The sequence below is a fragment of the Balearica regulorum genome, chromosome 6 (genome assembly GCF_011004875.1).
Source record: "Balearica regulorum gibbericeps isolate bBalReg1 chromosome 6, bBalReg1.pri, whole genome shotgun sequence".
Classification (NCBI taxonomy): domain Eukaryota; kingdom Metazoa; phylum Chordata; class Aves; order Gruiformes; family Gruidae; genus Balearica; species Balearica regulorum.
Window position 1 is genome coordinate 42,044,413 of NC_046189.1, and position 24,131 is coordinate 42,068,543.

A 24,131-nucleotide genomic window follows, 5' to 3' on the forward strand; every position below is an offset into this window, starting at 1 on the left:
GCAGCGCAAAATCTCCTCCAGCATCTCCCCTCAGCCCTGTCCCTGGAGGCCGCTTCGCACGACGGCCGTCGCAAGAGGCTGTGTGAACCCTCGGCGTGGCAGCCCTTCGCAGAGCCCGCTGCCGGAGCGGCTGGAAAGAAGGTTGTTTACGACCTTGGGTTTTTTCCTTTTCCTTCTTCAAGAGGGAAAGAGCCGGACTTGAGAGTTGTTTGCTACTTCTGGAACGTTTTCTGCTCTTACCATCGGCTGCCTCCCCAGCAGGGGAAATAGCGGGTCCTGACTCCCTTGCTTTTAATCAAACCTGCGGATGCAGGAGTGAAGATTTATTGTGATTATGAAATCCCAGGAGCTGTGATGTGAACTATGCATTTCTAGAACACGTTTGAAATGTGAGAAAAATGTATTTTAAATCATTCTCCTCTGAAGTACAGTAAAAAATTTTTGGCATTTCCTAGATGCAGCAGCAGAGAGCGAGGAAGGATTTATATCCTATGCATTTAGAACAACCTAACAAACGGTTTTGAAAGCTCTGAAGTTATGAGTACCAAACGGAGCTAACAAAGTATGTGTTTCTTTCCTTGTGCTTTTGCATTTCAGTGCTTACTCTCAATTTTAAGCTAAAAGGAAAAAGAGAAAACTCTGCTAATTGAGCTCTTCCTTCTTTCCATGGGTGTAAGAAATTACTCCATCAGTGTCTCGGAAATCCTGCATTAGGTATAGGTGAGAAAAGCAACTTCCACATAGCACACATCCTAGTGCACAAACTGTATTTCCTCTAAAAGATATCATTGTTACAGCATATTTAATGCTATATATTCTTGATATCCATATAGCTATTGATTATCCTTGTGAATCAAGATTTATTTTTTTCACCTCAATGAATTCTGTTTCACTGATTGCACTCTTCATTCTGTCAGGGAATATGGAATATGATTTATTATTAAATGGACACGATAAAGATATATATAAAAACCAGGTATAGCTATAGCTATGTTGTGGAAAGCGACACTAGCCTTTACTGGTATCGTTACGCACCTGCATTTCACGTTGCAGATGGTGGTAGTTACCCTTTCTGCGTGAGCTCCTCAGGGCTGCGGGGCTGGCTCAGACCTTTCCATCCTCCTGCGTTCTGTAATCTGGGGTTTCATGGTCGTCTCCCCCGCAAGACTTGGATGGGTGCTTCATCCCAGTGTCACCATGCTCACACTGATATCAGTCCTTAATGCCAAAGCAAGCCAGGCGTGGTACGGGAACAGTTAAAGCGCACGTAATTACACCAATAAATGACTCGTAGAAGTAAGATCAGACCCAGGCAGTTTTCCCGTCTGTTGGTCACTTTTATCTCTCGTCTTTGAACCTCTGCCAGCTCGGTAAACCCTTTTGAGAGAAGAGAGTGAAAAGCCAGCGCTGGTCCAGGAGCCGGGGAGAGGGGATGCCGCGCGTGGCTGTGCTCCTGCAGGCACCGCTGGGTGGAAACTTCTTCTCCAGGTTCGTACGCTGCAGCCCGCGTCCTGCCGCGAAGCACACCGGCCTAAAGGGAGCGCCCAGCGTGCACACGCACGTGCACACGTGCACACGTCTGCTCTTCCCCAAGCCACGCGCCCCTTTCGGAGCCATCGCGGTCTCTTTGCGACCGCAGATGCCTCGAGTAGAAATCCGGGGCTCAGAGTGGGCTGAGGCACGAGGCCGGGGCGGTGGTGGGAGAGCTGCCGCAGGGCGCTGGGGAGCAGAAACTCGGCTGATACTGGCCAGCGTATGAAATAGTAAAGCAGCAGAAAGCCCAACCAGGCAGTGGCTACGAGCCTGTGATCCCAGGTCCTCTCAGGACCATTGATAAGCTATTAATTAATTGAAGCCAATCATCTAGCTGATTTTTATCCATTTTGGCTCGTAAGCATCTCCCTGGCTGCGGGTGCCCCCGCTTTGCTGCCGTGCGTGAGTTACCACGGCCCTTCGCAGCACCCTCACGTACGGCAGCCTGGGGCGGCACCTAACACGGCTTTCCCAGCGCGGAGCGAGGGTTCCCACTGCCGTCCTGCGTGGGCGATTTCAGGGAGACGGGAGCTCCTTGCGCACGGCCGCTCCGTTGCACCGGCTGCCAGGCGGCGTGCGGTGAGTGCCGGGCAGCGCCGGGGCAGGCAGTCTCTGCTCCAGGCAGCGCTGCAAGAAACCATCCTGGTTTCAGTGCTCGCCTCTGCCTCCAGCACGAATAAACCCAGTCCTTCCTAGAGGCAAGGCGATCACTTTTAGGAAATAAAATTGCTGAAGTCACTCAACCTATTTGCTTGTTTGCAATCGATCCTTGAGTAGCTAGCAGTTGTCTCCGGTTTGCTCGCGATGCGTTACTCATCGGGTACGTTGATCCCTGGCCGCGAGCAGTCGCAGGGGCGTTCAGAGCTGCGCTGGGTTTTAGCTCAGGATTTAGCACCACGCGGATTCGGGGCTTTTCCTCAGCTGAGGGTCGCTCTTGGAGATCTTGTTTGGGAAATAGATTTAGCGCAGTCCTAACTTCGAAAATGTTAGTGGACCGGCTGAGAACTGGCGAGGCGTGGGAAGGTTTATCTAGACACTAATGAATTATGTTCATTAACTGTAAAAAGACCCAAAAGTGACACCGGTCGCTATTTCTAACGCTGCCAGCCCCGGCGCTCGCTTCCTTCCCCGCGCTGCTCGGGCACCGGTCCCCCGCCAGCATCTCACAGGGAATGGACGGTCGGGGGGGGTCACCTCCCAAAAATGGCCTTGCAGTGCTTGGGAGCATCACGGTGCGGAAGCACGGGTTGGCAGCAAGGGCTCTGGAAGCCAAACACCCTCTCTTAGGAGAAACTGGCTTTACACAGCATTTGAGGTGTGACGTGACTGCTGGGGCGCTGGGGGTGTTTCGCTGCGCCCTCCCGAAGGTTGGGCAAGCGCCAGGTTTGCAGAACGTTGCTCCCACTGACGTGTCCTTTGGGTTTGGTTCCCGTGGTGCTGGTACCTCTTCCCCGCTCCGCTCCGTCCTGCCGCTGTCGCCAGCGTTAAAAGCCATTAGCTGCCAAAACTCCCCCAGGCTTCTGTTGATTCTCGCCGATCGGCAAGATCGACACCTTGCAGGCTTTCCCGCAGTTAATCTGTTCCTTGGGCAACTCCTCTGCAATCAGCATTTTCATCCCCGTGGGCATTACTTCTTGCTCGCAGCGCTGTGGGCTGCCCGAGGCCAAGGTGAGGGGCTCCCCGTGTGCTGGCCGAGCACCCAGCAACCCTCGGGCTGCCCCTGCTTACACAGGCGGCAAGAAAATACAGTGAAATCTGGTAAATGAAGGAGTAAGAGACGCAGGCGCCACTAAAATGTTTATAAGGAGGCACGCTACTGGGGGCTCTCTTGGTACCTGGCAGGATGAGTTTCAGAAAAACGTGCCGAGCGCCCGAGTGAGAGTGACGGACACCTGCGCTCGGTGACGGGGAGGGAAGCTGAAGCAGAAGCTGGGAGATGATTTTTTCTCTTTTGATCTGTTATACGTTCAATACGACAGGAGCTGTCTCCAAAGCCAGCTTGAACTCACACGCGAGCTCCTAGCATGCCAATAGACTTTTCCTTTATTTACCTTCTCCTGACACATTTTTCTTTACGTACGTGTGCACGTGTGCACACCCTGTGTTTGCCTTCCAGGGAGCTGTTGCACGGGGCGTTTGCAGTTCTGCCTCATCTCCGTGGAGTAACAGCTTGGGAGCAGCCCTCGACGTTCCCGTCGTGGCTTTGTAATGTTGGCAAGGTTTGATTTTTAAATGTTGTTTGCATTATTACATTTCTTTTTATTATTGTATACGATGTACTGGCTAGGCCCCTGATGAGTCTAGTATGATTGTGATAAGGCAAGGAAACAAGAGAGGCATGCCTTAGGTAAATTAAGACTTTGTATGCGTATTAACGATGTCATCGTTATTGTCTCTCCTAAAAATAGAAATGGATCCTAATCCCTTGGTGGTGCCTCAGAGGGAACTTTTTGAATAAAAACGAGGATTATAAGCACGTACAAGCAGAGAGGCATGCATGTTTTGCACTAACGTGGCTCTGTTGTGGAAGCAGAACGCTCTTTCTTCTCTTCTCACGGGTTTCCCCTTCCCGAGGCGAGCCGGCTCTGCCTGCTGCGCTCCCGTCTCCGGGCGGCTGAGCTGCCCTCGAGGAGACTGCTGCGTGTTTAATCCGTTCGGTTTGGTTTGCTGTCTGCCCCGTCTGATTGCTGTCACTGTTTCCATCAATACTTCTGCACACCTTCAGCAAATAACCAAGGGTCTCTTCTGAGTTACTCAGAGGCTATAACAACGAATAGCGACCACCTACCTTCAGGAGCAAAACACAACGCGTTTCCACAGATGCGGCCGTGCAGACTCCCGCATTCTCCGGAAAGCCCTCCCGGCGGGCTGCTGCAGGAGACCACGGGGGCTGGCGTGGGCATCGCCATTCCCTGCCCCGCGGCGGGGCTGCCGGAGCCTCCGCCGTCCCTGACCGCCCTCGCTGCCGCTCCGGCTGCGGCTTCCACGTGTGCGAAAGCAATGCTGGCGAATCCAGGCCTGCCAAAGGCGATATGCCTCCCCAGGCTGAGCAGTAGCGTGAGAGAAAATTGCTTAATAACTTCCTTCGTTGCATAACCCTTGGTTTGCAGAACGCAGAGCAGAATTCCCGTCACCGCTCATGCGCCTGACAGGCTGAAGTACCCCTTTTCCTGATGCGGTTCCCAAGAAAAAGATCAAATTAATATGTTTACTTTCTATTTACATGTAATCCTGGATGTAAAGCTGTAGTTAAAAGAGCGTGGGTGTTGGGGTTTGCTTCCTGTTTAATGAGGTCTGTTGGCCCAGCGCCGGTCTCGCTGAAGTCGCGGGAAGATTTATCATTTTATCACTGGATTTAATGAGATCTGCATTTCAGCACTGGGAGGCGTCTGAGACAGAATTGCCCTTTTGATCTGTTACTAAAGCTGGCTATATAATTTGGATATGCTGAAAACGTAGGACTAAGCTCAAACGCTGCTGTCACTCCTGGGTGACGGCCACATGGGAGCGGGACGGAGGCAGCGGGTTCTGGCGGCCGCGCGGCACGACGAGCACGAGAGGTGCTGGAAGTGTGTCGGGAGGGTGAGATCTGGACGTGAAGGTGCAGGAGGTGGGGTGCTGGGGCAACCCTCTGTGTTTGTGATGGATAGAAGTGTGCTGTGGGGCTCGATGAGCGTAAGGCGATCTTTGTGCTGACGTGATGATATACCAAAAGCTTCTTTCCTGAAGATTGTTTGCTCTCCGCAAAGTGAGCTGTCTACACTGGGGTGTTGTTCGAAGTCTAACACGAGTATTTATGAATTTCTCTACAGCCTGTTTTCCTAAGGAAACGAGGCTTCCTTGGGTTGCCGTTGTTGCCACCCGTGCTGCCTGGCCTTGCCACCCCACCTCCTCCTGTTCCCCTTCCCCGGCCAGCCCCTGGCTCGGCTCACGCTCCACGGGAAAGCAGAGTTTCCACTAACTTGGTTGAAAACCAGCGGGGATTAGAATTTGCATTTCTGCTTGTACAGCTTCACCTAAGACAAGACCCTATTTACCGCCTTCTTGGCCAGCTTTAAATTGCCCTGGTAGTCTTCGTCGCCCACAAGTGCCAGCACATCCGTTGCCTGTTGTGATGAGATGCTCTTGTGCAAAGTTAAGCTCTCCCCGTGGACCAATATGGAACTGCTTGCTGTGTAACATCAAGTGGACTTATAAATAAAGGATACTTAAAAATACTGACTGTCGTTATAATTCTGCAGAAAATACAAGGCCCGCTGCGTTCAGAACAACTCCGTGGCACTGAACTTGATGCGAGGAAGCAGTGTTGCCAGCATGCTTGGTACGTGGAAATCGGACACTGCAGCAACGGTTTGGAAAAGATCAATACCAAAGGGCAAGCATTTCCCTAACTAACCAAATTCTGCAACAGTGCTGGCACCAGTCAGACTTAGAGGATTTAATTAGCAAAGATAAGCGATGGAGGATTTTTCATGTTCGTAGTTTTAATATTTTATTTTATTTTACTTTTATTTTATTTTACTTTTATTTTATTTTTTGCATCTCCTCTCCACTCTCTCTGTCCTACACGTCCTTTGCTGTTGTGTGTCACGAGTCACCAGGAGCTCAGCTCGGTTTGGGAGGGCTGCGGCTCCGTGGTGCAGCAGAGTATCCTTAGTCTGTACAAGTGTAAAGTTGCCTGGCTTTTAAAAAATGCAAAACTGTCCTGGCCACCGGTGGTTTCTTGTCCTCCTTCCCAGGCAGACCAAACCCTTGAACTGGTGAGCGTTTCACCCTGGAGTCAGTAGTTCAACATGTAACGCAGGTTTTGAATAAATGTGAATATGCATAAATCTGAGCGTGTTAAAAATAAAACCAAAACCAAACCCCCTCACCCCCCATATTCTCAGTAAGATTAAAAGGAAAAGGGAGACGTTTAGTGAGAGAAAGCCGGTAGAGCCAAGGAGGTGGTTGCACACGTTGATTTGAGGTTTCCAGAGTACGTCCCTGGGCTGGCAGGTAAGACGTGCGAGTGAGGAACCCCTTCCCCCAAGGCGCGTGCGTTGCTCGGTGGTCAGCAGTGCAGATAGCCTCGGGGCTGGCGTTCGGTTTTCACAGCCGTTATCCTCTCATCTAATCGGTGCATGCCTTCCCAGTTCCTGCCTCGCTATATCAGCTAGTGGCCATTTGTTTCATCTGAAAGGTGTTATCTCTTTGCACAGACAGCCTGAATATTAAAGAGAGGAATTATATGTGTCTGGAGAGTAAATGAGTGAAACCCATCCACGAGGGATGAGTGGATGGATGGATGAAGGATGGATGGATGAAGGATGGATGGACGAAGGATGGATGGATGAAAGATGGATGGACGAAGGATGGATGGATGGATGAAGGATGGAGTCCCACCACTCGGCTCAAACCCTGGGCACTCTGGAACAAACCCAGGCATGGACTCACTGCAGGCTGGCTTCATTTCTGGTGTGGGTCCATGCAACAAAATAGCTGGTTTTCATTTCCTTTCCTCCCTCGGGGTCTCCTTGAGGCGCGGTGACTCTGGGACCGACAGTGCTGAGGGCTGTCGGACAGTTTGCACGTTCAGCCCTCCCTGGTTTGAAGGGGTTTCTGCGTCAGTCGGACCATCCAACTCAGATGGTCGGAAACGACTGTGAAGACAATTGTACTCCCTTTGTGGTACTTCCATTGTGCTTTCCTAGGACCTGGAAAAAGAAATAGGATGTGCATGAGAGCTAAAGTAGATTAGCCCAGTGTAATGTAAACAAAAGAAAAAAGTTGAAGGAGTCCAGTGAGGTCGAGCAGGATTTGTCTTTTGTATCACCTCACCCCTGGTTACAATAGAAACGGCCTTCATGGGCCCGGGGTCCTTTAACTCCTCCTCGTGGGAGTCAGAGCACTAATTATGCTTTGTAGTCATATTTTATTTTTTATACACACTGGTATGATTCACTGGAATTTATTTTGAAGGTCAAACTAAAGCTGAGGGAATCTGCTAATGTAACTGTTGCAGGTGACTTGCTTTGCTTTCAGCGAATTCAGAGATAAGTGGTCTTATGAATATTGCATGAAAACATCCCTAGTAATGGCTTTTAAATGATTTAATTTTGAAAAAACAGCAGAGTTTAGCATAAGAACAGTGTTACCTACCTAGGAAGCCAGCTCAGCAGCGCAGGACCCTGCAGCTCAGCAGCGCCCCGGACGCAGGGGGTACAGCAGAGCATCCCTGCATCCCTCCCCGCGGGACGAGCCGCTCGTCACCGGGGGCTTCGCCATCCCGATCCCCAGATAAGGATTTACCGCTCCAGCAAGCCTTTCCCGTCCAAGGAAAGAGCTGTTAACGTCTGAAGAGTCATACCGGGTGTGCAGGACTCGGGATGTGAAGACCAGCAGTACGGAGCACAGCAGCGGTGCTGGTCGTACGCTCCCGTCTGTCGGCGTTCGACTTCGAGCTGTTTACTTTCCATTTAGGCCTGTAGTGCAGCATTAATGAAGAGAAATAAATTACCTGTTTGGTTTGGCACCAGCTCTCAAATTCCCATTAACTATCGCTCTTGGCATCTGAGGGCTTCGCATTGGCGCTGCGGGCGCTGGGTGGCAGCCAGGCTTTGGGTAGAGACCCTCCGGCGCTGGGTCCGGCTCTGCTTTGGGTACAGACCCTCCGGCGCTGGGTCCGGCTCTGCTTTGGGTACAGACCCTCCGGCGCTGGCTCCGGCTCTGCTTTGGGTACAGACCCTCCGGCACTGGGTCCGGCTCTGCTTTGGGTACAGACCCTCCGGCGCTGGGTCCGGTTCTGCTTTGGGTACAGACCCTCTGGCGCTGGGTCCGGCTCTGCAGCTGCCGGGTTGAGGCTGAGCAGCACCCTGGGTGTCTCTGGCCGTTCTCCCGGCTGTCGGAAGCAGACGGTAGTGCTGCCTTCCCGTAGGGACGCACAGATTTTTAGGCAAGAGGGGATCCTTCTAGTAAAGGTCAGGCCAGCTGATATTGTGTAGGCTGGAGGGCATCGGCCCGTTTTTCCTGCATTTGAGCAAAATGCATTTTAAAAAGGAATCAGCTCGTGAGTTGCAGAACTCTGGCACTTTAGTTGAAGACTGTTTCAGTAACAATTCGCCCTCCGTCTTGCAGGTGAGCTTATTCACTGCAGTCGTGTTCTTCTAAATGCTTCTTATGAAAAGTGCTGTCTCAGCATATAATACTCCAAAACTATTCTTGCAACAAATCGGTACATTTTAAATTATATTCCCCTCATTTGTGTGGAGATAGTGCAAAGAGGCTTTTTTTTTTCTCTCTTCCATTTTATTTGCAAGTTTATTTTTTATTTTGCATTTTATTTGCATTTTATTTTGCAGCAGTCCTAAAGGCTCTAACGGCTGAGTGCCCACGTCCTGCTCGGTTTAGTTGCTCCCGAGAGCTTACAGATCTTCCCGTGGCTATGCCATTATACCAAGCCAGGTAAAAGTTCCTCCTGTGCTCAAAGAAATGCTGAGTCTCAATTCCACGGATTTCAAATCAGCTTAGGAAGCCCCGGTCCCTCGGGCCAGGGCGGAGGTAAGCCAGCAGGCTGGGTCATCTCCCCGTTGAGCCCAGCTCTCCTCGGTCCATCCGCGGAGGAGGTGGGGATGCTCTGCAAGTACCGCTTGGCTCGATGGGGCCGCGCTTTTGCATTGATGGTGGTGGTCATAAAATATGCATGCAGCAGCATGATTCACGGCGTCTGGTGCTAAAACGGGAACGGGGAGCGGCGAGGAGCAGCCTGCGGTACACGGCATTCCCCTTTCCTGTCCCGAGCGGCTTGCCCAGCCCTTCCTTACCAGGGTAAGGCACGCTCCTTGTAAAAAAAAAACTTGAAGCAAATGAAAATGCTGGGTCTCTTCCTTCTGCCGGAGATGGCGGCGACACTAATTAAGTCTCACTGTCTTGAAGGACCTGAGTGGACACCAACTGCTCCCTTCAAGGAGGGCCGTAAGTCCCTCTCTGCTTTAACATCGCAGTGCGCGGGCTCCCCAGGCGCTTTGGGGCCCGTCCTTTGTTTCCCAGTCCCCGGCCGTGTTCCCCTCCAGCAGTTCCTCTGCACCCCCGGGAACCCCCAGGGCATCGCGGGGAGCCAGGCATCCCCGGGCTGTCGGCACAGCCACCCGGGCCACTGGCTTCGGTACGGGGACACCAGCAAAGGATTCTGAGGGGGAAACAGCATTGGGATCGCAGATCCCCACTGAGATAAATGGAAATTCGATTAAAATGTAATTTTGATTTCAAATCTGCGATAAAGGCTTCCAACAGACTGTTAATTATTTTAATGCTAGAAAGTCCTTTCTGTGGAAAGGACATCCTACACGGGACGACTTTGGTTCGGTGGCAATACGACAGCTCGTGGCAGACTGGGTCTTTCCTCTGGCGTCAGAAACAAACCCCGCCAGATTTTTTTTTTTTTTTCCTTCTTTACGGGAGTTCAACCTGGCGTTGGGACTGCCGTGCCGGCTGGGCGCTGCCGTTCCTTTCGGCTGTGCCAAGGGAGGGCTCGGGGCTCCAGGTGCCCGTCGCTGGATTTGGGACATCCCGCGTTTTTTTCAGAAGTATCGCCGCTCCCATGCTCCGAGGCCAGGTTTCTCTCTTGCAGGCTTTTAATTGTTCTAGTCAAACTGACTTTTTTGGTCTTGTTTCTGTTGGCTCGGGTTGCGGGACTGCAGTGTCGTTTGCTGAAGTGCTGGGGCTGGAGTCGATAAAGCCCTTGTTTGAACACATCAAATGCCGTATAGAGCGAAGAACTGGAAAAGATGGCATCGCTAGATGTTTTAAATGGGGCTCTCAAAATACTTTTGACCTCAATTTCTCTGTCTTAAGCTCCAGCCTGTAAAATTAGGGGAAGATAAAATCTGTTTGCCTCCCAGGGATTGGGTAAAAACCAATTAGCTTTATGAAGTACTCCGATAACATAATGACAGGCGTGACAGAAAAACATGGGGAGAAATTTATAGTTTTCTGCCTGGAATAAAGTTTGAGTTATGTGCAATAAATAAAGCCCGGGGGCAAGACATTGAACAGGAAAGGACAAAAGCACTGAAGAAAATGCTGCACAAAAAGCTGCATAAAAAACCAGGAGCGGGGAAAAAAAACGTCATGGGGTCTTATAATTAAAATTAAAAATGACATTGCACTCCTGTAGAGAGAGGAGGAGGAGCAAATCCAGGCTGTGTAAACAAGTTCAGTTCTGGCATTTTCTAATTAAGTGCTGAATTTCACGATGGCGTTAGGGATACGCATCGGTTCCCACCTCCCTGGGGACGCGGTTCCCGCCACCCCCAGCGAGGGCAGGCATGGGGACCCCCGGCCCCGTGCCCCCCAGCACCCCACATCCCTCCGGGACTCCGGACAAGCAACTTCCCACGTGTTTTATTGGCTTTTATCGGCACAGCCCCGGTCCCATCGCAGGAGAAGGCAGTGGAAGGAGGTCTCCAGGAAATATTTGGCAGCCGGTGTCCTCGGCGGAGGGGATGCTGGGGGCTGTCGGCACCGGCGGCTGCGGGACACGAAGTGTGCACCTGCACACTCTCCCTGGTTACACTTGGTGAGTCTCTACGGAACAGTCACAAATCGTTCCTTGGGGTTGGGCTTTTTCTTTTCTCATGCTTGCCAAGGTTTGAATGCACTGTCGCAGTGGGAACAGTAACCGTCCTCCCGTTCCCGTGCCAAACCTTGCCTATGAGCAGCATGAAGGATTTAAGCAAGTAAATAAATAAATACGATTCCCAGGACTGTATTGTACAAAACTGTGTATTTTCCTAATTATTTTTTTCAGCAAATATTCCACTTTGGCTCTTTTTCTTTTCAAATGGATCGCCTCCAGTGGACATTTAGCAACACCAGTCTTTAATCATATTGGTTAAAACTGTCTGAATGACAAAGCAGCTGAAAAGCTTTGACAGGATGTGCTGGCAGGTTGAAGAACGGGGCTCTGGATCCTGAGCACGGGGATTGTACCTGCAGCGATCGGCACCGAGCCGTGCGGGCAGCGGGCAGCCGGGAGCTCCGGTACCTGGATAACCTGCGGGATGCCCGCCCTGCCCTGCCCTGCCCTGGGATATAGTCTTTTCTTGACGGTGCAGCAGGAGCTGTTTTCTGGGGTATTTCTTTCTTAAATTAGAAGGCGATTGCAAGGAGACTTTCAGCTTTCTGTTGGTTACTTGCGGTCTTCTGAGAGCGACGCTTTCAGTGACGGCCGGGGTGCCAGCGCGCAGTGCTGCAGCTCTCCCGATGCTCGGCTGAGCAGGGACTCGCTGCGGCTGCAGTGCCGTTACCGCTTCCTCTTGTGCCTGGTATTCCGTAAACTTACCCTCAAATCTTCCATCAGATGTGATATTAGTTCTTAGTGCGACATTGTTTCCTTAGGAATACTAACAGGAGTGAGGAAAAAGGGAGCTGGGAGATGCTATAAGTGAAACGTCTGCAGGAATATTTTGAGCAGCCTAATTCTACGCTGGAGGAGAGGGACTTGTGCAGAGGCGTAAGGAAACACTCTGTAGGATTAATAAATCCCCTCGGCAGCAGCTTAAGGAAGTGGCAATTTCGATACACTTTATTCCACGGCCAGCGGGCTTGACCGCCAGCGGATAAAAAGCACTGCTGCTCAGCTGGTAAACTGAGGCACGGTGTGTAAGCTTCGCTGCCTTCCGTAGGCTCTAGGACTTGCATCCCAAAGGTGTGTTACACAACGAACCTGCCAGGCTGGGACATGCCGAGAAATGCCTATTAGGTATAAATTAAACATGGGAGGCTTAACTTGAAGCATCGCTATTATGTTAAACTGAGCGTGATCCAGAGGGAAGCCATGCCTTGGATCAGATAAAATGTAAATGGGCAGCTTCTCCATCTCAGACTAAGTCGCTAAGATTAGCACAGATGCCGCTACCCAGCGCTGGCCCGTGCTCTTTCTTAAGCTGCTCTAAGATCAGGTTTTCAACCGCGTTTAACCTGACCGATTTTTCTGGGTATTTGGATTCTCCTCCTGATCCTGACTTAAGAGGAGGACAGAGGAGATCAGGGACGGGGCGGTGGCAGAGCAGTTCTGGTCCAGGAGAGAGTGCCCGTGCTCCCGGGAGAGCAGCCCCTGTGAGGAATATATATATATGTTTTAATATTTTGGTGGTCTGGGAAGGAGCCCATCCTTTCTTGCTGGCACCCACCCTGGCAATCCACGGGAGTGCTGCAGCCCAAAGACCTCCTTCGATCCACCAGGTTCAGGAAATCCAGCTTAGGACAGAGCCTAACTTCCTCCACAAAGCTCAGGCTTTTTTTTTTTCCCCTCCTCCCTGCAAACTTTTCAAAGAAGCCTGGGCCGTGCCCAGATTCACGTCCACTTCTCTCCCAGATTTCAGGAGCAAATAAAACTTTCTTCCACAAAGGAGACCTAGGCCAGTTTATTTAAGATGTGATGGGAAGGGAATAATTTCCAGCCCTGTCTGTGCTGAAATTTCAAGCAGAAATAATTGGGTATATTTTTAGCTGCCTACATTCCAGCAGAAACAGAACTAACCGCACATTTTTCACAAGGTGTGAGTTTATTTGGGGAAGAATTAATGATTCAAGACTTCAAGTAGGAAGCTGATAAAAGCCTACAACTGACCTAGGGTCCACTCTCTGGCACTGTAACTTTGAAAAAACATTTATAAAGGACGATAAAGAGCTGGAAACGCACACACTTTTTTCTCCCTTTGTAGCCTGTGTGAATCTTTTTGTTCTGTCGGACGTCACCGCTGTGTCTTGCAGACTTCACTACGAGGGGTGGAAGGGTTGACCGGGACCGCAGGAGCCCGGCAGCCGCGGTGGGAGGCGTGATGGACAGATCCAAAATAACAGTCGTCACAGCCTGATGCTGTCATATATTGGATGGGTTTTGTTGCTGCGGAGGACACAGATTTTAGCCTTTAATTTAAAGATTGAGGGAATCAAGGCGGCTCCGACTGGGAATAATAGCGGGTGGACTGTAGGTACGTCCTTAGGGCCCTCGGTACGGAGGGGAGGGCTGGTGGTGGGCACATGGGAGCAAGAACGTGTGTCCCTTTCACGAGGACTTGCACATCCCAGCCTCAAACCCCCGTTCCCGTCCCTCTGCCTCAGCACATCCGTGTAAAGCTCCGTACGGCGCACGCAGGCTTGTGCACAGCCGCTGCGGCATCCACTGGAAGCCCTGCCCTCGGCGGCATCCTTTCCCTGCCCCAAGTCGTACCGACGGACGCGGTTCGGGAATCAAAGCTGCAGAGCTGGAAGAAACCCTCCTTACGTATGTATTTTATACACAGTTACGTACGTGTGCGTGCACAGGTTGGTTTGTACCTTAGACACTGCTGGAGAATGAAGCAGATCCAGCTTTCCACGTTTATTTAGTCGCCACGAACGCGTGCACACGCGTAACCTCACGACTGGAGGAACGGAGCGGTGACCCAAAGCGGTGGGACAGTAACGCACGACAAGGACGAGGTTACTCGTGCCGGACAGCCCGACTCACTCGGGAACCCGCGGCCTGTGAGAACCGTTTTTATTTGGCCAGACAGAGGAATTCCCTGTGGGAACGAGGGGAATGCCGCGGGCTGAGAGCAGGGCGCAACACGGCCACGCAACCTGGGCGCCGGCGGTCCCTGCTCCAAGGGCGCGGGTGGGCTGTCGGGCTGAAGCCGCTGAAGGGCGTTAGGCGTGTTGTGACAGAAATCGGTGATGTTTGTGGAGGTGACCGGCGGCCCTCCGTCCTTTGGTGGAATTCAAGCTCTGGTAATACAGTCGTCTTAGCGTGGCTTTAAAATATTCCAATAATATTTAATCTCATGCAAATTGAGGCTACATACCCCTTGTTTTTCCCACGAGCGGCTGTTCATTGATCTAATTTAGCGGACGGGGTATAATAGCGAATCACTATTCAGGCAGCCGTCTGCCTCCCGCCGCACTCCCCGGCGGCACTCCTGCGCCCGGGCCGAGCCCCGGGGATGATCCGAGGCAGTCGCTGACCTCGGCGCTCGGAGCTGTGCTGTTCCGCGGGAGAAAAGCAGAAACTGTTTTGGGGTTCTCTCATTCGTTACCCAGCGGTGCCGTATGCTGCACCGCTTGATTGAACGTTCCGGAGGAATGCATAGCGATGGCGTCTGTAACGGCCAGGCTGGAGACATCTCGACTAAGCGTGGAAAACAAAAGCCTTGCAATAGGGTATATCCTTCCAGGTCTCCTGGACCTTCGGTGAGCAGCGGAATACAAATTAACCTTGCAGAGTCTGAAAAGAAGGAAGCGGTGCAAGGGAAGGCTGGTGCTGATGTTGCTAATATAAATTGTTCAAAAGTGGATCACACTTAAAAAAAAAAATAATCGATAGCTGCAGCTGCCAATCCGTATTAATGCTGCGCAGTTTGTCTTAGCTTTCCCCTTTCTTTCGATTCACTGCAAGAGCTTTTGCTCTAATAGTAGAACAAGTTTTTTTTTTTCCATTCTTGTCTGCACTGCAGTACGTTGATTTAATTACGGTATTTTTTTTCAAGATTGGGTGGTGGAAGGAGACAAGACAAGCTGAAATGCTGTGATGAAGCAGATCTCTCTCATTCACTCCAGGGATGAGTACAATACAAAGCAGCAGTATTTTGCTTTCTTCAATTAAGACGAATTTACTGGAAGAAAATACACAGCGCAGTGACTGTTGCCACACGGCTTGGGGCTCTTGTCCTCCCCCGGGAGCAGAGATCCTGTTCCCACTTTCTTACAGCACTTCTTGTATTTCTCTTTGTGTCGGTTTTGTCCCAAAAGTCCCGTAACCATCTCTCAGGATCTTCTCGTTGTCTGTGTGCTTCCCTGCATCTCGGGGTCTCCTCAAGGCTGCTTGTCTTCACACTGAAACTGAAACCAGGAAAAACATAAAAACAGAGTAGAGTAGATCAGAATAGAATAGAATAGAAACTAGAATAGAGAATAGAGAATAGAGAAGAGAAGAGAAGAGAAGAGAAAAGAGAAGAGAAGAGAGAAGAGAAGAGAAGAGAAGAGAAGAGAAGAGAAGAGAAGAGAAGAGAAGAGAAGAGAAGAGAAGAGAAGAGAAGAGAAGAGAAGAGAATAGTTCAGTTGGAAGGGACTCACAATGATCATCTAGCACAGCTGCCTGACCAATTCAGGTCAAAATACTAAAATACTTTTTTTTTTAACTCATCACCACATCTTTGAACAGGGAAGGAACAATCTCCAGAGGGGTTTAGTTGGCTTTTGGCGGGTTTTTTTTTTTGTTGTTGGTTGTGGTTTTTTGCTTTCTTCTGGGGGCCTTTTTCCTCTGAGGAAAATCCAGGTATTTCTTTACTAAGTTCCTTCCTCCATTCTTCCTGCCTCTGCCAGGACTTGTTTTCTCCATGGGGAGAAGAAGGAGCTGAAAGCGGGGCTGTTTCCAGCCATCGCTGGGGGATGAATCGCCTGCTCCGGCAGGAGCAGAGGGTGCTGGGGGGGCACGGGGGCAGCAGCCGCTGGCAGGGCAGGGGGCTGCTCCAGGTCCCCCTCCAGTGGGGTCCCATCTTTGGGACCTTCCTTGTGATGGAAAGGGAAGAGAGCAACCCAAAATTAAATGGGCTTCCCGGTTATCGGCTGGTGGGAGCGTTCCTGCAGGAACCTGGCAGCTGCCCTTCTCACGGGGGGTCTTTACGGACCGGGCTGGTCGACGCTCTTTGCTGAGCCCCAGCCTGCGGGTCAGACCATTTTCCAGCCCCAGAAACAACTTCTGAGAGCGACCGTGTTTTGTTGTCGTGATTTACACTTGTTTTATAGGAAAAATGGGGAAAATGCTAGTTTGCTAATAGCACAGATGGGAAATTTAGAGACTACTTGAGTGCTTGTCTTCAGCTAATAGCCATTTATTCTCTGTAGAAAAAGATGTTTGCTGCGTTTCTGCTTTATCTGCTTATCTGAAATGGAGATTGATTTCATTTTCTGATTCACACAGTCATATTTTTTACAATTTGCCAGCTTTACCTATGCATTTTGGTGAACTATTGCTCTAAACCTGAGGTAGTTATAAGTACATGCCATGCTGTCTTTCTCTTGTGGGACTATTGTAGTCAGTCTTTCCTCTCACGGTGTTGGTTTGAAGGCAATTGTTCCTCCCTGCCTCTAGTATTTTTCATTTCTTCTCATTAAATTGCACTTATTTTTAAAATTCCAAATTATTATTTCAGTTTGTGAAAATATTTTAAATTCTAGTTTTGTCCTCACTCTTCTCGCGCTGCCTCTGTATTTGGTATTGTCTGTAAATTTAATAACCCTGCTTGTACTTTCTTCATCCATGGCTCAGCCTGGAACCAAAGGCGGCCGCTGCAGACACTCGGTTATTAATCTCTCCAGTCCAGCCCTGAGCCGCTAAATCTTGGCCGAGACACCGGCTGCAGCTCTTCAAGAACTTGCACAAAAGACACTGCACTTTTTACAGGAAAGAAAACACTTCAGAAACTGTAACGGCTGTCAAAAATCCATTTGGTGATATCGTAATTTTGATTTACGAGGGAGGTTAAGCACAGCGCACTGGGAGAAATACGGATCCGGCGATGCTTTCTGGTCGTTAGCGTATTTACATCCAGTGCAGTGTCTTCCCAGAGCATTTCCGTCTCATTCCTCGGCGTGTGTTGTTCTGCCACCACTTCTACTCCAAACTATTTTGAGTTCAAAAAGTGAAAGAGAAGCACCCGTGCGAGACTCGCGTATGGCAGGGCAGGACACGGCGGTTCCCACCGTGCTCGCGTGGGGTACGTTCTCCTACGCGGGGAGGAGCAGGAGAAACGGGATTTGGTGACGGTTCTCCCAAACGCTGGCAGAGCATCCTGCCCCGTGCCTCGGGGCAACGACTGGAGGCGGTGGCTGCGTGCCCCCTCCTCTGGCAGAGATCTGCACTGAATTTCCCCCATTGCTTATTGAACTCAGGTACATTTTTAGCTTCCCCGACACCCTGTGAGGGGCAGAAAAGGTTGGCATGTGCGGCACGTGAAGAACCATTTCATTTTTATTTTTTTTCCCCTTTGGATGATGGTCTATGTGCAGCCTCGCGAGAACAAAGCAGCAAATGGGCATCGATCATTAAAGCGGGGGTTCCTAAGTGCCAACGCAAACGCACGCGCTGCAGTCGAATCAATAGCTCTGACGGGCTATTCAGGGCAACCTGACGCCTCCTCCGGCCAGGTACGGGCCCTCTTAACGGAGGAAATCCATCCTCGGCCAGGGGAGCCTCCGCACGGCCAGCCGCTGATTTAAAACCTGCACAAAAAGGGTAAAAGCAGCATGGATGGGAGAAAATCCTCCACTTTGGAAAAAGTACTCGTTTGGTCAAGACCATCTTTTGACCAATATTTTTACCACCTTGGTCAAGACAAGTTTTTAGGCTTTTTTCACATTAAAAGTGAGATAGGAGAGAATATTGGGCTATGGCAGGTGTCCGTGGGCCGCGCTGGGGTGGTGCTGGTCGGGCTGTCCTGTGGGACACCTTGGGTCTTCTCCAGCGGCCGCAGCAAAGGCTGCCTCGGCTCCGCACCCCCGCTGCCGGGCTCCCCGCCTCGCCCATTCGCCAGCCATCACCTTCTGCCTTCCAAGAGGAGATTTCCAGGCGTGAACCAGACCTGAGTGGGACGCGAAGAAGGCAGAGGTTATCACGTCAGGGTCCCTGTGTTTTCCAGAACGGCGTGACTGCAGTTCGCGGTTTGTGAGCACTGCTGCAAACGAGTTCGTTTGCCGCATTTCTGCTGTCGCACGGCGCTGTGAGCAGAAGGGTTTCGGTTGCTGTCGTGCTGCTGGCGCAGCGGCTTTCTGCCTCGGGGGGAAGAGGCGAGACGTGGAGTGCAGTGTCTGTCCTGAGGAGAAGGCTCAGAAACGTGGCCCTGGGCGGCAGCTGGAGATGCCAGCGGCAGGGGAATATCCTGCCCCTTCCCAGAGCTTTCAGAACCAGCAATGCACATCTCCTTCTGCGGTTCCCTGCTGCGGGTCAGCCTCCCCGGCTGCAGTCAGTGGCCCTGGACTTCAAAAGGGTCACAGCTTCGCTTCCAGTTTTCCTTCTCAGCCTTCGGATCTTCCAGACGTTCAAACAGATGAACGTGACTGGGATGGCATGATCACGACCGTATGGTTAAGTTGAACATCACAGACCAGAAGGGTCTTCTCAGGTGGGCCACCGCAGGATTTCGTAACGCTTGTGCTTACCTTTGACATCCTCTTTCACCACATGGGTTTTCCTTTGGATTTGCCCAGTACTTCCTGCAAAAATGGAAACAAATTCATTACTTCAGTGCTCCGATGCAAAATGCCGCCCCCGCAGCGGGGTGTCCGGGACCACGTCCCGTCCATCTGTTGCCGGTGGCACCCCACTGTGGCTAGCAGGCTTTTGTATTTGCGCACGTGATTTTCAGGTGAGAGCAGAGCTGAAGGCTGGTTACGCGGCAGAGCGCGCCGGGAGGCGGAGGGCACTTGCTGCGGTCGTAGGCACTCGCAGGAAGGCAGAGGCTCTACGAGGCCTAGCGCTGGGCTCGGACACGAGCAGCGCTGAGCTCTGCCGTAGCCCCAGCCCATCACGGCCACCCGAGGTGTGGGTGGGTAGCCACCCCGGGACGCAGAAATTCAGCCAACTGCGCGGTTCGTTAGCTGCGTTTCTGGTTTTGGTGTGCATTTGCTTATGAACTAATTTGATGATTCATGGTGGAATTTTCTGTTCTGCAACCCAAGAACATTCAGACTCTCAATTTGAATTTGAATTGGAAATCCCCACATGGGTTTCCTGAGTGGCTTTGCATCCAAATAAGCGTTTCATTGCACGGCCAGGCGTCATCGCCTCCTCCCACCCCGGTGGCAGGACCGTTTCTATCAGGGGCTCGCCTAATCGCTGGGAAAAAAAAATCCATCAGCTTGTGGTTTGGACGGGGAAAAGAGTGTTCTGGGCTTTTCCTTCCTCACGCTGTAGCTGCTGAGATCTGGGCTGACTGGAGAAGCAGGCAGTGAATCGCGTCAGAGGCATCAGAAGGAATTAGAGGTTAAGACGCAGATCGTTCCTGGGTGTTCTCACTTTGTCCCGCAGCGACAGCGTAAGGAAATCAGCAGGGACTTCCATCAGGTTGGGGCTCCTGGCTGGCAGAAGGGAACTCCTTCCAGGGCGCTCTTCAGAGCAGAGTGTTCTTGTCACCGAGATCATCCGTATGACAGAGGACATTTCTTGTAATGTCTATCATTTTTCCTTTCCGCTCGCCTGTTTCCTCACCTCACCATGGATGTCAGAACGAGTACATCGTCGATCTGCTTGTCTCCCCAAAAGCAATCATAATTTTCATTTTAATTTCAGTCATTAGAAGGAAATAGCTCCCCTTAGACTACTGTAGTTCTGTAACCATAATATTGTGATTAATAACATAAAACCTTTGCCTACTTCTGGCCTACAGACGGGACGGGAGAGGCCAGCCTGGGAAAGCAGGGAGGAAAAAAAAGAAATAGAGAGAGGGGAGGCCCGAGGGGACCGCCGGCCTCGGAGCCAGGAGGGTCATGGCAGCAAAGCGCCGCTTCCCCGGCGCTGGGGATGAACTTCACCCAGCACCTGTATTAAACGTGGGGGAAAATTAACTGACATCGTGCGTTGCAGGAAGAAAAGCGAGGTAGGGGACCTGAGAGATTAAACGTGAATAGAAAACAGCAAAGTAAGACTCATTTTGGTAAAAGTAAATTCATTTCACTACAAAAAAAAATAAATCTGAAATGTAAATGCAGTGGCAGGGAAAATCCTAGGACGCTAATGCTGAAGAAGGTGAAGCGATGATGGTTAGAAAATTAGGTATGATTCTGCTTTGTAACACGACTAAGAGCTGATAACGCAAATTTTCTCTGCATAGCCTCTTGGCACACCGTCTCTTTGGAGAACCACCGGGGCATGCTGAAAGGAGAAAACACGCGCGGCCTCTCGGCAGGGAGATGGCAGGGTTATCGGGGAAACACAGCGGCACCGCCCATCGCTGGAGGAAAACATCAGGTGGAAAAACATTGCTAGGTTTGCATTAGCTATTACAAAACTTTATTAAAGTTACTGCAGAAAAGGAATGTGGGAAAGAGCCAGAATAATCATCAGTGTATTACAAACAGCCTGACAGTAACGAGGATGACGGACGTCCCCAGCCTCCCCCCGTGGTAAACCCCATCTGCTTGGGCTGCGAAATACGGTTATAACGTGCAGCAGGGACCGAGCCGCTATCGGCGGCCGGGCACCGTGCCTTCGCCTTCCCGGGGTCAGCCCTGCCGCTGCCTGGCAGGCTCACCCCACGCCGCGCACTTACGGGCTTTTCTTTCACTGAGCCTCATTAGCTGATTTTTTTCTGCACCTTTTCCTGCAACTGCTCATTAACAGGGAGCTGCTCGGTCCGTGGCCCCCGGCCAGCCGGCGGCTCCGATAACCGGGCAAGCTAAACCACACCGAAATCTCGTTACTGCTTGTGCCCTGTGAGTTCTCGTTCGGTACCAATGTTACAAAACCCCCTCGAAATCAAATGTTTAACCACATTATTCCAAGCTGCCTCGATGCGTAGCTGTTCCAAACACAGAGGGTACGTGCTGCGGAACGACGGTAACCTCCCGTGGATCGCTGGCCCTGCCGCTGGCCCTGGCTCTGCGCTGACCTCAAGGGCTTCGTCTCGGAACGAGATCGTCCCTTTTTTCTTTTCTTTTTTTTTTTTTTAAATAATTTAAAAACCCGCAGTGGGCAAGCATCCACCATACCCTCGGTACAATTACCAGGGTTGTTTGTTTTTTTTTGCTCTCAGTTTGAAAATGTGTACTTGTCTGAATTTTTGGCCTGACTTTGCCGCTGCCCCAGCCCCAGGCGTTGGGGCTCTCTGCTCCAGCATCGTGCCGCTGTTTTCCCGTTCTCTCACCTTCCCGTGGCTGCTCTCCAGAACCCCTCTCCTTCGCACCTTTTTTGAACGATGGGTGTGAGGACTGGACACGATATCCCACTTGCACTCGTGTAATTGCCAAGAACGGAGATAATGGTACATTCCTGGTCCCGCTTCTGCTTTGCTTTTGTCTGCAAATGTCCGTCACGTGAGACTCCCTGCTCACGACACAATTTCCATGTCCCTCTGCCCAAGCCTTTCCCAGCCCCGAGTGCGACATGCCTTCATCCCGCCCGCGCTCGCACCCGCCCGCGTGTCCTTCTCGGACGCTTCTGTGCCCTTCTCGGGCTCCTCGGGCCGCGCGGGTGGTTTTTAAACACCTATTTTCCACGAACCCGAGCTGATGAACCGCTGGGATCCCCGCCCTTACCGCCTCGCACATAGTTACTCGGTTGTTCTGCCCGCGGTCATCGCCCCTTGGGGAGCCGGTAACCATCTTGTGTACTCTTTTGAAATACAGGAGCCTGGTTTTCTTCTGCTCTTTACCCAAAATCTCCTTTGAAACTCACCCGCTATTTTCAGAGTTATTAAAAAAGGCTGTTAGCAATCGTGCAACACGCAAACCCACCAATGTTAAGATCCCCCGTGGTGGTTACCTTGACCAACCCAGAAATACCCGTCTGTGGAAAGCGTGCCCTCGCCCGGTGGTACGGCTGCGTCGCCAACTCTCCCCAAACACATGAAGAAACATTTTCTGCTTTCTGCGTATCCCTTTTTCACAGTTCGGTTTGCAGAATTTTTGTGGCTTTTGCTAACACAGATTTTTGACTCCGTTCATTATCTTTGCTCACAATTGGTCTTCCTTGTCCTTTTTGTCACTCTTAGCAATTTTCTTCCAGTCCCCGAGTGAAGGGATTGAAGGGTCGAAAAAAATACACATCGAAATACAAGTCAAAATACAAATACAAATAAAAAGTAGAAATAGTAAAAATAAAAATTAAAAATGATAAAAATAAAAAAATACAAATTAAAAAATAATAAAAAAAAAATTTAAAAATAATAGTTTAAAAAACCGGCAGGGCGCCCCCCCCAGCCCCGTCTCTCCCCCTCCCGGCAGTGCCCCGGGGCTCCGCGGCGGGGGAGGAGGAGGAGGAGGCGGCTCGGAGGGAGCCGGGGGTGAGGGCGGCGGTGGGGGGTGCCGGGGGTGCGGAAGATGGGGGATGCTCTGAGGGGGCGTGGCGGGGGCGTGGCGGGGGCGTGGCGCGGCGGGTGGTGCCCTGCCTGGGGCCGCGCCGCCCCTGCCGCCGGCTCCGCGTGGGTGGCGGCCGCGCAGAGCGGTGGGTCCGCGCCCGCAGAGCGGCGGCGCCGGGCCGAGCCGGGCCGAGCCGGGCCGATCCGAGCCGGGCCGGGCCGAGCCGGGCTGTGCCGGGGCGCGGGGCCGGGCGGGGCCGGGCTCGGCGGGGCGGGAGCGGCGGCGGCGGCGCTGCGCTGCGCGGGGCGGCGCGGAGCAGCGCGGAGCGGAGCATGTCGGCGCTGCGGCGGAAGCTGGGGGACGAGTACCAGGTGGTGAGCACCTCGGCCAGCGGCGGGGGGCTGCCGCCGCCCCGGGCCGCCCCGCGGGGGAAGCGGCAGCGCTTCGTGGACAAGAACGGTCGGTGCAACGTGCAGCACGGGAACCTGGGCGGCGAGACCAGCCGGTACCTCTCGGACCTCTTCACCACGCTGGTGGACCTCAAGTGGCGCTGGAACCTCTTCATCTTCATCCTCACCTACACCGTGGCCTGGCTGTTCATGGCCTCCATGTGGTGGGTGATCGCCTACATGCGGGGCGACCTGAACAAGGCGCACGACGACAGCTACACCCCCTGCGTGGCCAACGTCTACAACTTCCCCTCTGCCTTCCTCTTCTTCATAGAGACTGAGGCCACCATCGGCTATGGGTACCGCTACATCACGGACAAATGCCCCGAGGGCATCATCCTCTTCCTCTTCCAGTCCATCCTGGGCTCCATCGTGGACGCCTTCCTCATTGGCTGCATGTTCATCAAGATGTCTCAGCCCAAGAAGAGGGCCGAGACCCTGATGTTCAGCGAGCACGCCGCCATCTCCATGCGGGACGGCAAGCTCACCCTCATGTTCAGGGTGGGCAACCTCCGCAACAGCCACATGGTCTCCGCGCAGATCCGCTGCAAGCTGCTCAAAGTAAGTGCGGTGCCTGCCCCGCTGCTGCCGTCGGTCCCCCAGGGGAGATCCCACTGCCCACCCCCCCCGCTCCGTGCCCCCAGAGCTGCCGGCCTCTCCGAGCGCCCTTCCGGCAGGAGAGCTTCGCCGTCCCTCGCTCCTGCCCGCGGCTGCCTCCCTGTCCCTGCCGCGCTCTTCGGGCTCAGCCGTCAGGCGCCAGATTGACTGCGAGCGCCTGATTTACTGGCAGCTTTGTAGGATAATGGTTATATTCAGCACTGGGTTTACATGCATATTTATATATTTCTATAAAATACTGGATTTCTGACAAGTAAATGCTTTGTAGCTTGAATTCCTTGGTGTGCATTTTAAAAGAAAGCTGTTTGCCTTTCTGGCGTATTTCTGTGCTTTCGGGCAGCAGTGGGTCCAGCCAGGCAGAACTTTATTTACGTGGTGCACGAACTTCACAGAGAGCAGAATGCCAGGGTGAGGCGTTTAAAAATCGTGGTAATGGCCCTGCACGCCCGGGGAAAATTCAGTGTTTATTGGAGACTTGCTACGACGGCCGCATGCACA

The 24,131-nt window shown here is 52.0% G+C and overlaps 2 protein-coding genes across 2 annotated transcripts in view; both read left to right on the top strand.

Moving 5' to 3' along the window:
• Positions 1–24,131, top strand: part of GALNT13 (polypeptide N-acetylgalactosaminyltransferase 13) — a 205,012-nt gene that overhangs the window by 149,792 nt on the left and 31,089 nt on the right. The window lies entirely within an intron of this gene.
• Positions 22,646–24,131, top strand: part of KCNJ3 (potassium inwardly rectifying channel subfamily J member 3) — a 46,599-nt gene continuing 45,113 nt past the window's right edge. The window contains exon 1 of the mRNA XM_075757379.1: positions 22,646–23,576. Within this exon, the coding sequence (XP_075613494.1) occupies positions 22,899–23,576 (678 nt within the window). The 5' untranslated portion in view covers positions 22,646–22,898. The remainder of the gene's footprint in view (positions 23,577–24,131) is intronic.